The sequence below is a fragment of the Crinia signifera genome, chromosome 2 (genome assembly GCF_055691185.1).
Source record: "Crinia signifera chromosome 2, ASM5569118v1, whole genome shotgun sequence".
NCBI lineage: Eukaryota > Metazoa > Chordata > Amphibia > Anura > Myobatrachidae > Crinia > Crinia signifera.
The window spans coordinates 200,452,132-200,470,134 of record NC_139218.1 but is presented as its reverse complement, the minus strand read 5'-3'; the positions used below and the strand labels follow the sequence as shown (position 1 = coordinate 200,470,134).

Below are 18,003 nucleotides of genomic sequence, written 5' to 3'. Positions count from 1 at the left end.
TACCCCCACAATGGATTTGACTAACATTTTCCCAAGTCTAAGTAAGCTAACCCGGTGTCTTTAGTACAGCTTCAGGCGTTGTGTACAATTGCTTCTTGTTATGTCTAATGGTTAATATGAACAAGCTGCTATCGTAGCTCTCCACACTCTTTAACTAAATCATTTACCTTTAGTCTTCCCCTAGAATGTCCGTCCGGTTTTCCCATTGCGGTTTTCATGTTAGTGTCTGGCTTTAATCCAAAGCAGTGTTGTTCTGTCACAAGCTGATATAATTAATTGCTTAGCCCTCTGGGCCACTGTGTATTTTGTATTAAGTCTTTTCATTTAATTTCTAAACTCCCTTAATGGTGCTTGTAGATGTTGTGTGCTATTGGCGGCTTAAAATGAGGATAAATGAGGATAAATTAATAGATTCTGTAAAATGAGCAATTAAAATATTCATAGTAGCCGTTACCCTACATCTCTCAAGACAAGTAGCACAATTTAAATACTCACTACAGACTACTACTTAACAGAAGCAGTTAAAATACTGTACCTTTCATATGGTGGTGTTCTCAGAGGAGTAGCTAGGTGACATGGTGCCCGGAGCAGCGGTATGTTTCGGCGCCCCCCCCCCCCCCTCCCCGTCATTTTTCCTTCTTATAGTAATGCACCTTACACATGATGCCACACAAATTTTAATGCCCATTATAGAATATGCCACACCGTAGTGCTCATTACACATTTTGACCTACACCGTAATGCCTAGTAGACATGCCACATACCATAATGCTTAAGTAACTGCATGCCACACGACGTAATGCACATTGCACATGAGGGAGAAAAAGAGAAGAAGGTGAGGGAGAGAGGGAGGGGAAAAAGAGGAGAGCGAGGATGCGCAGGGGGGAGAGGAAGGTAAAAAAAAAAGACAGCAAGGGAGCACATGAGAGAGAGGAGGGAGGGGATCAGGAGAGGAGAAAGAGGGGGTGGGTTGGGGGGGATGGGGGTGGAGGAGCACTGGGGAGAAGGAGAGAGAGCAGAGGTGTGCAGGAAAGGGAGGGGGACCATGTGGGGTGGGGGATGACGAGAGACAGGGAGGAGGGGGAAAGAAAAGAGAGGCAAACGGGAAAGCCAGGCTGTACTTCCTAATTTTCCATTTCCGCACCACTGCTCCGCCCCTCTGCCTGAAAGTATAAGTTATTCACCAAGGGATGTTCTTACCAGCGCCTGAGAAGTCCCACTCCTTGCTGCCGCTGCCGTGTCTCCTGCTCACACTGCAGGGCCTCTGTTCTCCCGTGTACAGGAGCTGTCGCCGGGCCTACTCTCCCACATAGATGCAGCGCCGCCGGGACTCCTGCTCCTCCCAGACATAGATGCAGCTTCCAGGTCTCTGCTCCTCTGCATACAGGTGCCGCCACTGGTTCTTCTTCTCTGCACACAGGAGCTGCTTGTCCTTCCAGTGACACACAGGATTTTGAAAGGGGGTAAATAAGTGGTTACAGAACCAATAATAACTGCCCTCACCCCCAAAGATAGCTAGAATAACCCCTCATAGAAGGCATAGCCCCACATAGTCAGCACAGCCCCTCCATAGTTAGACAGCATAGCCCCACATAGACATCATAGCCCCACCATAGTTAGACAGCAGAAATCCCCATGTAGACAGCACAGCCCCCATACACAGCACAGCCCCTAATGCACACCATAGCCCCACCATAGTTAGATAGCAGAACCCCCCCATACACAGCACAGCCCCCCATACACACCATAGCCCCCCATAGTCAGAACAGACCTCCCATAGATAGACAGCACAGCCCCATATAGACAACAGAACCCCTCATAGACAGCATAGCCCCACATAGACAGCAGAACCCCCCCGCCCATAGTCAGAACAGCCCTCCCATAGACAGCACAGCCCCACATACACAGCAAAGCCCCACCATAGTTAGACAGCACATCCCCCCACCATAATCAACATAGCCCCTCAGACAGAACACCCCCCAATCTGAGACAGCCTCAAGCACAGTCCCCCCCCCCCCTAGGCAGCAGACATCACAGGGATCCTCTCCAGCCTTCCACTGTTCCACACACACAGTCTGCAGACTTTGCAGGCACAAGCCCAGCCAGTGTGCAGATTCAATCATGCCAGAACCACTTGCAGCCCCTGCCCCACTACTCAATTTGTAGTTACAGTAGCCCTGGTGCCCATGTGCTCCTCCATAGGTCTCTCCCCCCTCGGGCTGTATGTTATGCCATCATCGTCGTCAGCCTGAGGAGCTGCTCCCCCTGCCTGTCAGCAGCTGCATCTACATGTCACAGATAGACAGCAGCCGCAGCAGGGAGGCAGAGGGAGTCGGGACGGAGACAGAGGCTCTGCACCTCTGCTATAGATTGCCGGGCGGCATCCAGAGGGTGGACCCAGAGCCGGATTAACAATGACCCTGATGGAGCTATAGCTCCAGGCCCACTCTCCAAATAGGCCCATTTTGTAGCTGAGGTCAGGGCTTTCCAACGAGACCAGCCCCACGTCGCTAGCCCCCCAGGAACCGGAGATACTGTCAGGCAAACCTGGAACGTTTTCCCCATAGGATAACATGGGACTCGCTAATTCCAACCTCCACCCGGTTCCAACGGCTGCCAGTTCCCCCTACAGCATCACAGAAACTCGAGGTTGATCTCAGTCGAACACAAATCGCTGGGCCTTCAATCTGATACCTGGTCCATATGGGTTCACTGGTTCTAGAGATATTGCAGGTAAAACTATTTTTTTTTTTTTCATTTCTGAAATGTCATTTCATGGCTGTTCACGTTGTTTTAGGACAGATTTCTCTGGAACCAAACGGCCCAGTTTCACGGGACCAAAATCATTCGAAGGCTACATGTAAATGGGTCAGTTGGTTCCGAAGATATAGCTGGTTGTTTAAAGGGGGGCGGGGTGGTTTTCTCTCCCCCTCACACCAGAAAATGCAGGGACTAGGCTGGTGTAAAAGGGGCCAGTCCGAGAATGTCCCTGCATGATCCTGGTACCATATTCCCTGCATTTTCTGGTATGAAAGGGGTATTATTTCAAATAGCCGGTACATGCAGTGCTCTGAATACAGCTGGGCAGCCCCCTGCTCTCTGCCCAGCTGTTAATGGCTGTCATTGGTCTGGAATTATTTTTATCCAGATCCGGACAACAATTGTATCACCATATGTTGCCTATGTAAAGCTGCAATAAGCATGGTTAATGCCGATGGCCACCTAGGGAAATCTTCGTTTGTTCATAAGTTACTGTTTCATTTAGAAACTGTGACTAGGAACGTAAGCAGTCCAGGGACACCTAAATCGCTGGATCCTGTTCTATCCAAGCGCCTGAAAACCATATCAGTAAGTTACTTTGTCAATGTCCTCCTAGTCTTTCATTAAGCAATTGACCATTCAGCAGTCATTTGTGATGAGGATGAAGTATGTCAGTTGTCATCCTATGGCAAAGCCGATAACTGCGCCCTTAACTGTTATATTGGTGTTAGATGTGCATACAGTGTCCGCCGTCAGTGGAGTGGGATTTAGATAATTGATACTGGTATTGTGTCCCCAGTACCAAATCCCATCTAGATTCCTATTCACTAGGCAGTCGATACCCAGGATGTACAGAGACATCTGAAAAAGTGTCCTCAGTGCCCTGAAAAATGCTGTTACTGACATCATACTACCATCAGCAGTGTTCAAACGGGCCTCGTTTGCATCTTTTGAACACATTTTGTATGCACAACTACTGGCTCATCTTTGTGTGCTGAACCCCAGATGAAAACTGTCTGTGACCAGTTGAAACAGCTGTTGGGTCATCTTTTGCACCTATGAAATAAACAAACAAGTTTTTTCTTCCTGAGTGCCGGTTTCAAATCCTGGGGGTAAAAGGATATCTATCGATCTAATGCATGGGTGGTGATGGAGCACTCTCCAGTTTCTATAAACTAATAAAGAGGGTTCGTCCTAGTATTCCAATAGTAGATAATTTATTGGCAATGTAGTGTTACTCTCCATAAATGCTCCGACGTTTCGGTCCTATTAAAGGACCTTTATCAAGTAGTTATGAGGTACACATCAATCAACGTAGTAGCCCTGCTTTGGGTCTGAACAGCATACCCCAAGCAGGGCTACTACGTTGATTGATGTGTACCTCATAGCTCATTGATAAAGGTCCTTTAATAGGACCGAAACATCAGAGCATTTATGGAGAGTAACACTACATTGCCAATAAATTATATAAATTATCTACTATTGGAATACTAGGACGCACCCTTTTTATTCGTTTATAGAAATTGGAGAGTGCTCCATCACCACCCACCTTCTGGTGTGTGGATTCTGGACTACATTTGGTGCATGTTACCGTGTGAATCTTAGATGGGCACCCCATTGCTGTAAGGCTAGGTGAGAGTGCAGGTTATATATATATATATATATATATATATGTATATGTATATATGTATATGTATATGTGTATATATATATGTATATATATGTGTATATATATATGTATATGTGTATATATATATGTATATATATATATATATATATATATGTATATATATATGTATGTATATATATATATATATATATATATATATATATGTGTATATATATATGTATATGTATATGTATATATATGTGTGTATGTATATGTATATATATGTGTGTGTATATATATATGTATATATATATATATATTCTCCTGCACTCTCACCTAGCCTTACAGCAATGGGGTGCCCATCTAAGATGCACACGTTAACATGCACCAAATGTAGTCCAGAATCCACACACCAGAAGGTGGGTGGTGATGGAGCACTCTCCAGTTTCTATAACCGAATAAAGAGGGTGCGTCCTAGTATTCCAATAGTAGATAATTTATTGGCAATGTAGTGTTACTCTCCATAAATGCTCTGATGTTTCGGTCCTATTAAAGGACCTTTATCAAGGAGCTATGAGGTACATATCAATCAACGTAGTAGCCCTGCTTGGGGTATGCTGTTCATATATGTTCATTATATGTAGAGTGGGGGTCCGGCAACTCCACTTTAGTAATTCCTTGGCGGGTGCCCGTTCTCAGCTGTAAGCCAGCTATATAGACAGTTTCTTGGATAGAAGCAGCACTCCAGCCTTGAAAGAAATAGTGCTTTAATCGGTCAGAGCAAAACAGCAACGTTTCAATACATAGTGTATTTTCCTCAGCCTGAGGAAAATACACTATGTATTGAAACGTTGCTGTTTTGCTGTGACCGATTAAAGCACTATTTCTTTCAAGGCTGGAGTGCTGCTTCCATCCAAGAAACTATATATCTATCTATCTATCTATCTATCTATCTATCTATCTATCTATCTATCTATCTATCTAATCTCCATTTTGAGTGGTTTTGTAATGTAAAGCGAATTTCGTACACTAAGGTCTGTTAGAATGTGGCAAAGGGACATTTTTTTTTCCTATTTACTGTCTTTTAAAAGCAGAAAAAGTGACCTATTAAATTATTCTGAATTTAGGTCCTTTACTGCATATTATGGAAGTAAAAATTAGTACAGCATCAATTAGATTGAGCATCCCTTATCCAAAATTCTTCCAGTCCCGAGCATTTTGGATAACGGATTTTTCCGTATTTCAGAATATTTTTTTTTATTTTGAGGTATCTTGCATTTATGTTGTACAGACATATGAAATACACACATATATATTTTGTTTGTATACTATCTCAGATATAGAATTTAAATGCCAAGCAATCATTTTCTTGCACATATTTAGTGCTAGTTACGGTACCTGTGTAATAGCACAGCGCCGGTGGCCACATGATCCCCTCTCTGCTGGTGAATGCCGGTGGAGAGGGGATCATGCGGGCACCGGCGGAGAGCAGTGTTCCCTCTAAGCTGTGCGCGTGTACGCGCGCACACAACTTGACGAGCATGCGCACAGACATTACAACAGAGCGCACAAAGCAGCAGTGGTCCTTTTTTCAGTTATGGACTCAATTAATGTCTGTTTCACCTATTAACTACATTGTGTGCTGTGTTTTGAATGTTTGGAATGTTTAATATAATTTTGAAGTAAAGTTAACACAAATGCTGAACGTCATTTCCCAGTTATATATAAGTGACGCACACAATTTTTAATTTCCTTCCAAATGTTGCACAGCCAAAATCTTTTGCCGCACACAGCCTCCGTAAAATTAGAGGGAACATTGGCGGAGAGGCGCTCCTGCATCTGAGTAACTATTGCGGCAGGGTAGAGTAACCCTGCCGAGGGGGTGCGGACACAACTGTGTCTCATGCACAATAATGGAGGCATTTGCCAGTGCTCCATGTTACATACTGGCATATGCCTCCATTTGAACCCCCCCACTATCCACACCAGCCTGAAGCGTGGCGAGCGCAGCGTGCCCCCCTACGGGATGCGTTACGCATCCTCCCAACCCTTTCATACCCCCCCTATCCATGTCGGCATGGAGTTGACTTTATAAAGTGTGGCGAGTGCAGCGAGCAACCGAGCCAGAAGCGTGGCGAGCGCACAATGATTACATGTAAAGCAAATTAACAAACAAAACACTGACTGCTCCTCTGTCTGCGGTAAGTTAAACATGTGACAGGTTCTGCAGCCATTATGCGGGAACACTATGCCAAACCTGACAAGGATGCTGACTACGCTGGCCGTGGGAACACTGTGCTGATTCTGACAGCTCTGTTACGCTAAGTACGTAACGGGCGCCGTGATAATATACAAGTACCCCAGTTACATATCCTTTCCCCAGCAGTGCTTTTAGCATTTTTTTTTCACTATCTCGAATGAATGGTTTTTGAAATAATTTGGATAAGGGATACTTAACCTGTAACAACAATGGGATTATATTGCAGAGCTAAATATGTCACTATAAGGTTGCTGAATACTGCTTTTCTAAAATATTAATCTGAGTTATTAAACATATCTGATCATTCTAACAAGACTCCTACAATGAGCTAGTATTAGAAATGCCTGCTCTGTGTAAAAAACTAGACTAGTTCTAGTTCCCCTCAGTTTCCGTAGTTCACTGATTCATACAGTTTACTGATCAGTTCACTGACTCCTATAGGGTTGCCAATCCTTGGATCGGCGGGATCCCAGGATTCTGCCCCTAAAATTCTGGGAATTTGTGATTAGACTGCGCATGCAGAGTGCTCAGTGCAGTTCTGCAGTGTGACAAGGTCAGACAAATTCATTGTCAGAAGACCATATCATAGCACATTGGGCCTCCAAGAAAAACTACCGTTCACCTTTTAGTGAGGAACATCTCACTCACTCTTTCAAAAGAACTAGTTTACTCATGAACAACCGATCTCTACCAGAGTGTAGAGCTACAGCTATTTGCTGCCCCAGCAACACAGCCTGCTACAAAGGATAATGGTAAGGGAGAGGCAATGGGGAAAAATTTAGCAGAAATGTCCATATGGGGGGTTTTAGTAGTGGAGATTTTGTCCAAAGCAATCAATCGGATACTACTTCTAATTTATCAATCACCTTCTAGAGTATAATTAGCTGAAATCTAAAAAATGCTATGAACAACATCTTCTAAAAACCCAGTATTTAGTAAATAAACCCCATGGTGTCTGACTAATACAGTATGTTATGTTTTATCTTGAATAATAGTTTTAGTGTAATATATTTTATATTTGTTTTCAAAATTGTTACTGGTACTGTATATTACATTTTTAGATGTTTGTTTCTTTGATTTGTATCATTAATCAGATAACAACAATTTGGATAAAGCTGATAAAATTTGCAAAGATTAGACCATACATTGAAGCTGCAAACCATGACCATTTGTAAATCAATAAGCAAATGATCCCCTTATTTCGTTAGTCACTCATGTAAAATGTTCATTCATGGGAAGCCAATCAGATTTGGATTTAAGACCTGGTGTATGTGCTTTGCAGATGGTTACTTTTACCAATCCTTATTGTACAGAGGTGCTTCTACACAACATAACATGATCATGGCCAAAAACATGTTGGCATTCATTTTTTCCATTGCTAATCAAGGATTAGAACATGGGAGGTGCAATTATTGGTGTTAGCTAGAAGTGGTGGTGGCCACTGTTAACTGATATTGTATCAAACATGATGGTCAATGCTTGGAAATGACCTGTTTTGGCCGCAAAAAGTGAAAAAAAAAAAAAAACCAGCCCTTATCACCGTTGGAATTCAGTGATGAAGTCACTTATGCACTTTTATTTAACAAATTAACCAATTTTTATTGGGAGGTTGAAAGGCCAAGTACAAGTTTGCAACATGCCATTGGTAGGTATGGCTGGCTGGCCCTCAATGATTCATAATCATTGATGGTTTATGGCCAATGTAGAATAGTTTTGCCATCAATGGGGGAGCAATCGATGATGCAGCATAACCTACATTTTTTTTTTTTTTTTTTTTTACTGAAGGTGTCAGGACATGGATGTTCACCCCAACACCCATGAAGCCCCGCCCAATGTTCTGATTGGCCCAAGGGCAAGATAGTCAAGGAAAATGGGTGTTCATCGATAAAACGATTGGTCATTCATTACATAGTTTGCAGCCAGCAATCGACATTTGTAGAAACCATTGATGGTGATCACACAGGAAGCTTTGCAATGTTTAGGCTTATTATTTGGAATTCTATCAAAAGCAAGACTCCCATTTATTTGAGAAGTTCAAAGTTTGCTTTCAAAATGTTTTGAAAAATATGCAGCTGAAAACGAGTAATTACCTTACGTTTACTACTGATCAATAATGCAAACATACTGTTAATACTTCACTATATTCATTATTAGGGTTGTTTTTGAATAAATTAATTGCAAAAGTAGATTTTTCTCAAACGTCCAATCAATTGGCCTGTTGGGTAGAAAAATACCCAATCTGTTTCTCAGAAATGGTTACACTGAAAAATTATTTACCACCAGATTTTTCTTAATTACAAAATTAGCCATCAGGAAATCTCAAAATTTAAATAGATTCATGTACTGGGTTAAAAAAGCTTCATAATAAAAAAAAAAAACACTTCTTTTGGCAAATCGGTTTAACATTTTCCGCATTGCAGAAGAAAAGTAAAAACTAGATATAAAAAATGGATCAGATCACAAAGAAAAATAATGGAAATATAAATTTGGATAATAGTTGTCCAAATGTAAAAGAATACAAAAATGTACACTAATATAAAACCTGAAACCTAAGTGCTCTAAATGAAATAAACATATGGACAGAACCCATATTGCTTGAGAAATTTAAACTTATCCAGGCAAATAAATCTAAAGACTAGTGGACAAATATTGGAGCAACGGAGAGGAAAAGGGGTGGTAAGGCCAAGGCACTTGTACAATTACAATATTGGGTGAGCTATGGAGCAATTTATGCTAGTATTAGACTTTTTATCTTTAACAGTTGTCTATGAAGGCACTAATCCATTTGATGGAATATTAGGAAAATCTGTTCCTGGGTGGTCTGGGATGGCGTTTCAATATACAATCCCCATTTCTGTCAAACTACATTTTTCTGTAGCATTTTCCTATGAGCCTCAGAAATGAATGGGGAAGAATATAGCCAAATATGTCTGATTTTTACCACGTTCCCAGAAGCAGTGCTAATCCTGAGGTTTTAGCAATATGACATTTTGGGCATTCTCCAGTAGTGGCAGACACAAAATGAAGGTCATTATAGGCAATTTGTGTGGGTGGATTATGGTATATACAATGAACAATGTGAATAAAACAGTCAGGGAAACCAAATCTAGCAAGTGTGGTGCCTTCTCTGCATCTAGGAAGAGGAGCATAGTCATTGTAGAGGGCAAGTCTAGGGAAGTGGACGCTGAGAATCCTTGTCACTCAGAAATTAATGTACATAGAGTACTGTCCCCATATGAAACCTGATTGATCGGTTTGGATAATAGGCTTAAACATCTCCCATCTATCTGTTTAATATTTTGGCATACAATTTATAGTTCAGATTAAGAAGAGAGATGGGGTGGTATGAACCTAGGAGGATATTATATTTTCTGGGTTTGGTGAGCACTTTTAAAATAGCTGTGTTAAAATGTATGGAAGAGTAAGCAGCTGAAAACCGAAACTAGCATGAGAGATATGCGGGGAAGAAGAATCTCACAGATGTCTCTACTTAGGCCATCAGTTCCTGGTGCTTTATTACTTTGCAAATGTTCAAGAACAGTCTCCACCTCTTCTTGGAGAAATAGAAGATAAGAGAGTTTGTGCTGAATCTGTTGTAATCTGAGTGCATATAGTACTAGGGAAGTCCATGGAGTTAAAAGAAGGGAAATAATTAGTCCATGTAAAATATATGCTTAACATTTATGCTTTTTCGCTGTTGGAGTAAGTGCGGGTGCCCTGGTTTGTTTTTAAGAGGGTTTATCACTATAGTAGGCCGTGACCCATTGGGTAGGTTAGAAGGAATCTTTCCTGTTTTTGTTACCAAATTTATGGAAGCAATTTGAGAAAAGGTGTCTATCGCCTAAAGTTGTCGATGCTATTCATAGTTGGCTTTAGCTAACAGATACTTTTTATTTTTATTTTGTATTGATGGAAGGTTGTACCTAGGGTGGCCTGGAAACCCAAGTATTTGCTGGTGTATTTTTTATTCGTGTTTACAGAAGAAACCTCCACACTTATGTTTCTTAGATCAATCCTAAATGTTTAGGAATTTGGCTTAATGAGATGGGCACTTTCACAATTAAGATTTTGGGCCGGAGGACGAAAGACCAATTGTGGGAATAGTACAGTATTTTAGTCGAGACTAGAAAATGTAGTAGGTGTATTCTTTATTAATAGGATGTATAATTTTGGAGAAATAATTTGGAGTATTTGTTGGTACACAAGTATTACATAGGACATATGGAACTATATGGACTCAAATCAATGACCTTCCAATTAGTCATTGATTAAATGATTAATTAAATTTTTTTTCTTTCTAACATTATCTTTTATTTTCCTTTTTTTTCTTTTTTTTGCAATCCACACAGCATATGATACAAGTGGTTTACCGGGGTGACTTTTTTAAAATTTTTATACAGGATAAAATACTGCTTTCACGAGTTGATACTTTTCTGCCATTCAAATGTTGGGAGTTAACTATCTTTCCACACAGATCACCCATTAGGAACGCACCACTTTTCTGGTAATTAGATTAGCGAATAAAAAAGCTCTGCGTTCTGTGTTTACAAAAACCGAGCAAAATATGATCCACATCTTGATCTGACAGTTCATAGGATCGACGCCCCCCCCCCCCCACCCCAAGTTCTGAGTATCTCTGAAGTATGGTAATTAGATGGGCTTCTTGAAGGAAAGGAAGTTGTATACATTGCTTGTTAAAGCTTAAGTATTTTCTATCGCTTCGCTGGGGAAATGAAACCACCAATATTCCAGGAACCAATCTTCAGGTCAGACATGTCATTTCACATTTGGTTGATATAACATAGATGTTCTGAAATGGTAATAAGGGACATTGGAGGGAGGGGAGGCCAGACAAAAACATACAACATTACTTTGTTCAATTGTTTGAAGCAGCCATTTTTGAGAAAGATAATGAAATGGTAATAGTTACAGTAAGTTGTATTTGTATCTATATAAAAGCACATTCCATCCAATATGTAAGGTGGAGGGGGGGGTGTAACCTTAACACTAACAAATATGATACTGAAACAACTATCAAAACAGTTAACTAAGAATTTCTGCTGAATTATTAAAAAAATTAAATATTTGTGACCACAAGATCACCTAACTGTAAAATGCTGTTTAGCACTGGGCATTGTTGGATAATGAGTTGTTAGTAATTAGTCCATGGTGCATCACTTAAGTCGCGTATTAGGTGTAAGTGAATCTATTCGAGCTGATCATTCAAGTGGAAGAAGAGTTGGAAGCTTGAGGGCTGACTAGTCAGTCAGTGATGTCATGTTTGTGATCCAATCCAAGGTCAAGAAGATATGCCTCAGCAATGCTGGAGAGGGGAAAACCTTGTGGGAAGAACCAGCATAGATGCAAAAATGTGCGAGGTTCAGTGAGCCAAACTTGCAACCCTCAGACACTAAACCAGAGCAAATGGGAGATAAAGCCATATGGGTCTTTTCCACCGAGTAGTCCTGGAAAACATTGAATTTTCTTAACCCTTTCAGTGCCAACATCTGAGAGATGTTCAAAATATCTGCTAAAAATGACAGCACTGCTCATATTTGTTATATTAAAAAATGTGATACTTATGTATTATCTGGGCTCCCATGTTAAATGCACCCCATTTTTTCATACCCCTACTATCCAACTACGCATGGAGTTGATTTTATATAGTGTGGCGAGCGCAGCGAGCCACCGTGCCCGAAGTGTGGCGAGCGGACGCGGTCTCATAAGAAAGACGGGAGCCCAGATATTACATAAGTACCTAAAATGTTGTTTACCTTTTTATATACACAAGCTGTGTGCATGTTTTCAACTGTGAGGTAGTGTCAGCTACAGATTGGGTCAGTAGGGGAGTCCTGGTGCATTTAATTGCTTAGACTATGATCGCATATGTCTAAGGGGAGCCGCATACCTTTTTTAAGTGTGCTTTTTATGATAGTTAACACTATCCCTTCTAAACTAAATTGGTATTCTTATAGGCAAGTGATTAATTAAATCTAGGTTCATTCTCTGTTGGTCTAGCAATTGATTTTAAAAGGAACAATCACTTATTTGGAGATTACTAAAACAAAGTTTTAACTAACACCATACAATTACCGGTTATTTAAGACCCATTCCTTATATTCTCTGAGCTTGGAGATCTCCCTTTTTATGTTTGGTTTAAGAGGTTACTACATTATCCTCCAGTTTTCTAAATCGGTGGTCCTCAAGGTACACCAACAGTTCAGGTTTTATGGCTATACCTGCTAATTCACATAGGTTTTAATCAAACTGACTGAGGTACAAATTCCATAACCTGTGCCTAAGCCTGGATAGCTATAAATCCTGAACTGTTGGTGTGCTCCTGAGGACCGTGGTTGAAAACCATTGCTCTAAATAGCTTCTTTGCTAAATTCCCATTTTTTTTTTTTTTTTTTTAAAGAAGCTGTTTAGAGCAGTGGTCTTCAACCGTGGTCCTCAAAGCACACCAACTGTTCACGATTTAGGGCTATCCAGGCTTAGGCACAGGTTATGGAATTTGTACCTCAGTCAGTTTGATTAAACCATATGTGAATTAGCAGGTATCGCCATAAAACCTGAACTGTTGGTGTGCTTTGAGGACCATGGTTGAAGACTACTGATCTAAATAGCTTCTTAAAAGGAAGAAAAAAAAGGGGACAGGAATTTAGCACACACATTTCTTATTCCTTTTGTAAGGTTATTTAGTTTCTTTATATTGCTCAGCAGATTCTGTTGCACTTTACAGTTGTTGACCGTGATTGAACAAACTGGGTAACACAACAGATAGACATGGAGTTAGGAGGGCCCTGCTGCAAGCTTACAATCTATAGGAACATAAGAGGAAAACACAAGGACAGGCACCATTAACCCCTTGGGTGGTATGCCTGGAAATTTTCTGGGCTCAGCTGCGCTGCCGCAGCGGGCTATCTGGGAAAATTTCCGGGCATACCACCAATATAGAATAGGTGCGCACCAGTGGTGTCCAGGTGTGCACCACTGGCGCAGCACCTCCTAGAGTACCCCCCTTCCCCCTTCACCTTTGCTCTGGCGATCGATACGCCGGAGCTCCCCTGACCCGCCAGCCATTACTCATTTTACAGTGACGTCTGTGGCAAGCTTGAGTATGGTCAGCACGGCTCGGGGGGGGGGGGGGGACACTCGGGAGCGTTCAGGCACCCGAGTCCTCCCGAGCCATCGCGAACATCCCCCAGTCTGCCACTGACATCACTGCTGAATGTGACAGGCGGCTTAGGCAGCGGGGACAGCGGCAGCAGGGAAGCAGCTCTGGCGTACTAGCACTAGAGCCGAGGTGAGGGGGGGCTTCCAACTTTCTGTGGTGGGTTTTGCTGGGGCAGGACAAACCTGCCCTGGTAGGTTTGTCCTGCCCCAGCAAAACCCACCACTCAAGGGGTTAATAGCATAGTAGGCCCAACAAGTTGCAAGTCTAGAATGGAAGCTATATAATAAGTGCCTCAGTGGGTTATGTGTGAGGTACTTAATTATGATAGGCTTGCCTGAAGAGGTGAGTTTGGAGGCTAATAGTCTTTATTTTGAGTGGAAGGGTATTCCAAAGGATGGTGACAGCCACAAAGTCCTGTAATAGTGAGTGGGAGCTAGTAATCCATGCAAAGTGGAGTGCTCGAGTTGGGAGATATTTAGAGATAAATAAAGAGATATACAGTGAGTTTGAGGTGGTGAGAAGACATACCAGTTCTTGACCATAGGAATTACATTGTATGCCTTTTGTAATATTTTATATGGGTCTCACTATGAAGATTATTGTGGTGACTTTTTATCTACCAGAAAAATCATGTAGACTAGAGTATATATTTTTATAATTTTTTATTTTTTTTTAGATAATCCTAGACCTTGCAATCAATTACTATGGCCAAAGTCTACATTAACATGTCCCTGAATATTTTTGGGCATTAATCTGCAGAGCAAAACTGAATTATGATTTTAATGTTACTGCTAGAGAAGTAAAACACTAATATTTTAATCTATTTAGGAATCTGATGTACAGCAGAAAACAGTCCTTGACGATAAAAAACCTAATAAACGTGGCAGAAATAAGAAAAATGCAGTTTCTGCTCTCACCAGTGAGAGAGACTCTGAATCTATTGCAGACACAGAGAACACGGGTGGTAATAAGGTAAATATTCACTACAGTATTTGAGCTGAGTTGCAGATCAAACAATGTGCTGTAGATACATAAAAATAATCCAATATATTTTATGGACAATGCCACTTTGTACAAGAAAAACAAACAAATGACTACAGTATGTAATATATTACAATTTTCCAAAAGAACTACAAATATTTCTATGCAGTCATTAGTCTGTAAGTTTGATGTGTGATGTAACTTAACGGTTTTTTGTCTCCTTAGGAATCTGTAGCTGCAGACCAGAAAATAGTCCTCCCAGATGTCAAACCCAAAAAACGTGGCAGGAAGATGAATATTGTTTCTCCTCCAATCTTGTACGAAGAACCTACAGAGACTGTAGGTAGCAAGCATCATACTAAAGTACATGGTGGAAATGGTTACTAGAATGCGGTTTAATAAATGTACAATTTGAAGTAGACCAATTTTAAGTAACTGGTCTACTCATGGTTGTAAGGATTCTGCTGAGGTGCACAGAAAAGCTGGGATTTGCATTTACTGACTTTTTTAATTTAGCTAAGCCAGCCATCCCTTCATGTGACTATACATGGCTAAATACCTTTATTTCTTCTACGATCCCCATGGCAGCCATACATTGGGATATTCCCTTCCCCCACTAGAGCAGACAGGATTGATTTCTCTTGGGACCGCCCACCTTGGGTATAATAGACCCCTCCTTCACCTCTGTTGTATCTTTTTTCCTGTCTCTGTTTTAGAGTAGACAGAGTAGGCAGTTATTTTTTGTTTAAACAGGGTTACCTCGGCAGCATGGAGCTGAATGGGGTGGCTCCCCGGGGAGAGGATGGTGCAGGAGGCCAGTCTGACTCGTCTCCCTGCGCGTACATACCCTGCCGCTGGTTTGGAGACTGGAAGGATTCAGGTATGAACGGAGTCCATATAACAGGCATCCGGACATGTAAGCGAGTTCTCCCCGCAGCGTCAGCCCCGCTGGAAGCCGCGGCTGCACGCTACAGCTTCTAAAGGCAGAAGGGGCGGAAGTACCGGTTACGCGTCACTTCCGCCCACAGACGCCGGAGGTGCGTCTCACAGATCAGTCCCCTAACTACACGGGACGGAGAGATTGGTTCCGCTCGGCTATCCTGAATGCACACGCGATTTGAGCGGCAATACAGGGGTTAAATAGCCGGAGAATGGCGGTTTCAGTGGCATTCAAATCTGTTTACAGCATGGAGTACTACACTGAGTGCTGTTTTTCCTATCATGGATGCGCCTTCTCCCCAGAAGCCAGATGATGCCCCAGTGAGGTAAGCCCTTTGGTTTTGGGCATCAGTTGTTTTATTTTGAGTTAGATATTGAGTGTAGTTTCTGTCTTTTTAGTGTGCCTGTCTCTCCTGTACATAAGAAGAGAACAGCAAAGAAGAAGTTCATTGAATCCATATGCATGACATGTGATCAGACTTTTGCTTCAGCACAGAAGAAGGCAATATGTGAATTGTGCGAAATGGCACAAACTAAGGTGCCTAAAAAGCCAGAACACACTGAGGTCATTAAAGAGTTAATGGCCTTAATGAAAGAGAACTTTGTTTCTAAAAATGAATTTACCCAGAGCCAGTCTGTGAAAAGGTCAAGGGTACAGCCTGAATTCACACCAGAGAAAGATTCCTCAGATGAATTCGAATGTGAGTTCGTCAGAGGAGTCAGGCAAACTAGAAGAAGTCAGAACATTTAACTTGGAGCTGGTAGAAAGCATGTTAAAAAATATATACAAGGCTATGAACTTTAAGGAGGTGGCGTCTACCTCTGAGACTAAGGATCCACTGTATGAAGACAGGGATAAAAGAGGAAGAACCTTTCCTGTAAACAAAGTCATAAGAGATATGATACTTAAAGAATGGGTCAGCATGGACAAAAGATTTACCCTAGGAAACAGGGTAGAAAGAATGTACCCGTTTAAAGATGAGGAATTTCTCGGTTGGTGCACTACACCTAAGGTAGACGCAGCGGTGGCCAAAATTATTTCTAAGTCCACTATTCCAGTAGAGGATGCAGCGGCATTTAAAGATGCCATGGATAGAAAAATTGAAACTTCCTTACGCAAGGTTCATTCAGCATCGGCGGGTTCCATGAAGACTAATGTGGCGATGGCGTCAGTGGCCAGGGCGATTAGATTGTGGACCTCTAATCTAAAAACAGACGTGGAGGAGAAGATATCTAAACAGTATCTTATCAGAAATCTTGATATTATACAGAAGGCTATTGACTTCCTATGTGAAGCTTCTCTTGATGGGGTTTCCTTTGCGGCAAAGGCTATGGCGGCAGGAGTAACAGGCCGTAGGGCTCTTTGGCTAAAACCCTGGAATGCTGACGCTAATTCCAAGAATAAACTAACAAACTTACCCTTTGAAGGAAAGTTCTTATTTGGTTTCAAACTTGATACGATGATACAGAGAATTTCAGGAGGAAAATCTGTCCGCTTACCCCAAGAGAAGAAGAATCGATTTAATTTTCCTGCTTCCACAAGACAAGCATACAGAGAGGCAAAGACATATCGACCGGGGAAGACGTATTACAAAAGAGGAAGTACGAATACCTCTAGACAGTCATTTCGTCAAAACTTTCGTGGTCGATACCAACCTGAGAAGGATTGGAACCAAAAAGGAAAACTGACTATCATCAAGAAAACATGATTGGCGCCAGACTACTGAGGTTTGTGACAAGTTGAAAAGAGATAATAAAGGACACTTGGGTGTTGAAGATAATTCATCAGGGCTACTGTATCGAATTCGAGACCACACCCCTCCATCACAGATTTGTAAAATCAAGGATACCAAGCGTATCCGAAGAAAAGAAAGCCCTATTTCTGAAAATAGAACAACTCCTACAGATAGAAGCGGTCCCAAAAGGGGAACAGAGAAAGGGCTTTTACTCAAATCTATTCTTGGTGAAGAAACCAAATGGGACGTTCAGAACTATCCTGGATCTCAGAGATCTGAATGTCTACATAAAACAAATAAAGTTCAAGATGGAGACCCTAAGTTCCATTGTGATGGGAATCAGAAGGGGAGACTACCTTGCATCAATAGATTTAAAGGATGCGTATTATCTATTCCCAATAAATCCAAGACACAGAAAATTCCTAAGGTTCTCGGTGGCCAATCGTCATTTTCAATTTACCTGTCTTCCATTTGGGCTGAAAACTTCTCTGAGTCTTTACCAAGGTGCTAGTCACAGTAATTGCAGCTCTGAGGCTCCAAA

General features: G+C 41.6%; 1 protein-coding gene across 2 annotated transcripts in view; it reads left to right on the top strand.

Moving 5' to 3' along the window:
- The window catches only part of LOC146058947 (uncharacterized), a 51,080-nt gene that overhangs the window by 12,079 nt on the left and 20,998 nt on the right, over positions 1 to 18,003 (top strand). For both annotated transcript variants that reach the window (XM_083171133.1, XM_083171132.1), the window contains exons 3-4: positions 14,635 to 14,774; positions 15,012 to 15,126. In XM_083171133.1, the coding sequence (XP_083027259.1) occupies positions 14,635 to 14,774; positions 15,012 to 15,126 (255 nt within the window). The remainder of the gene's footprint in view (positions 1 to 14,634; positions 14,775 to 15,011; positions 15,127 to 18,003) is intronic.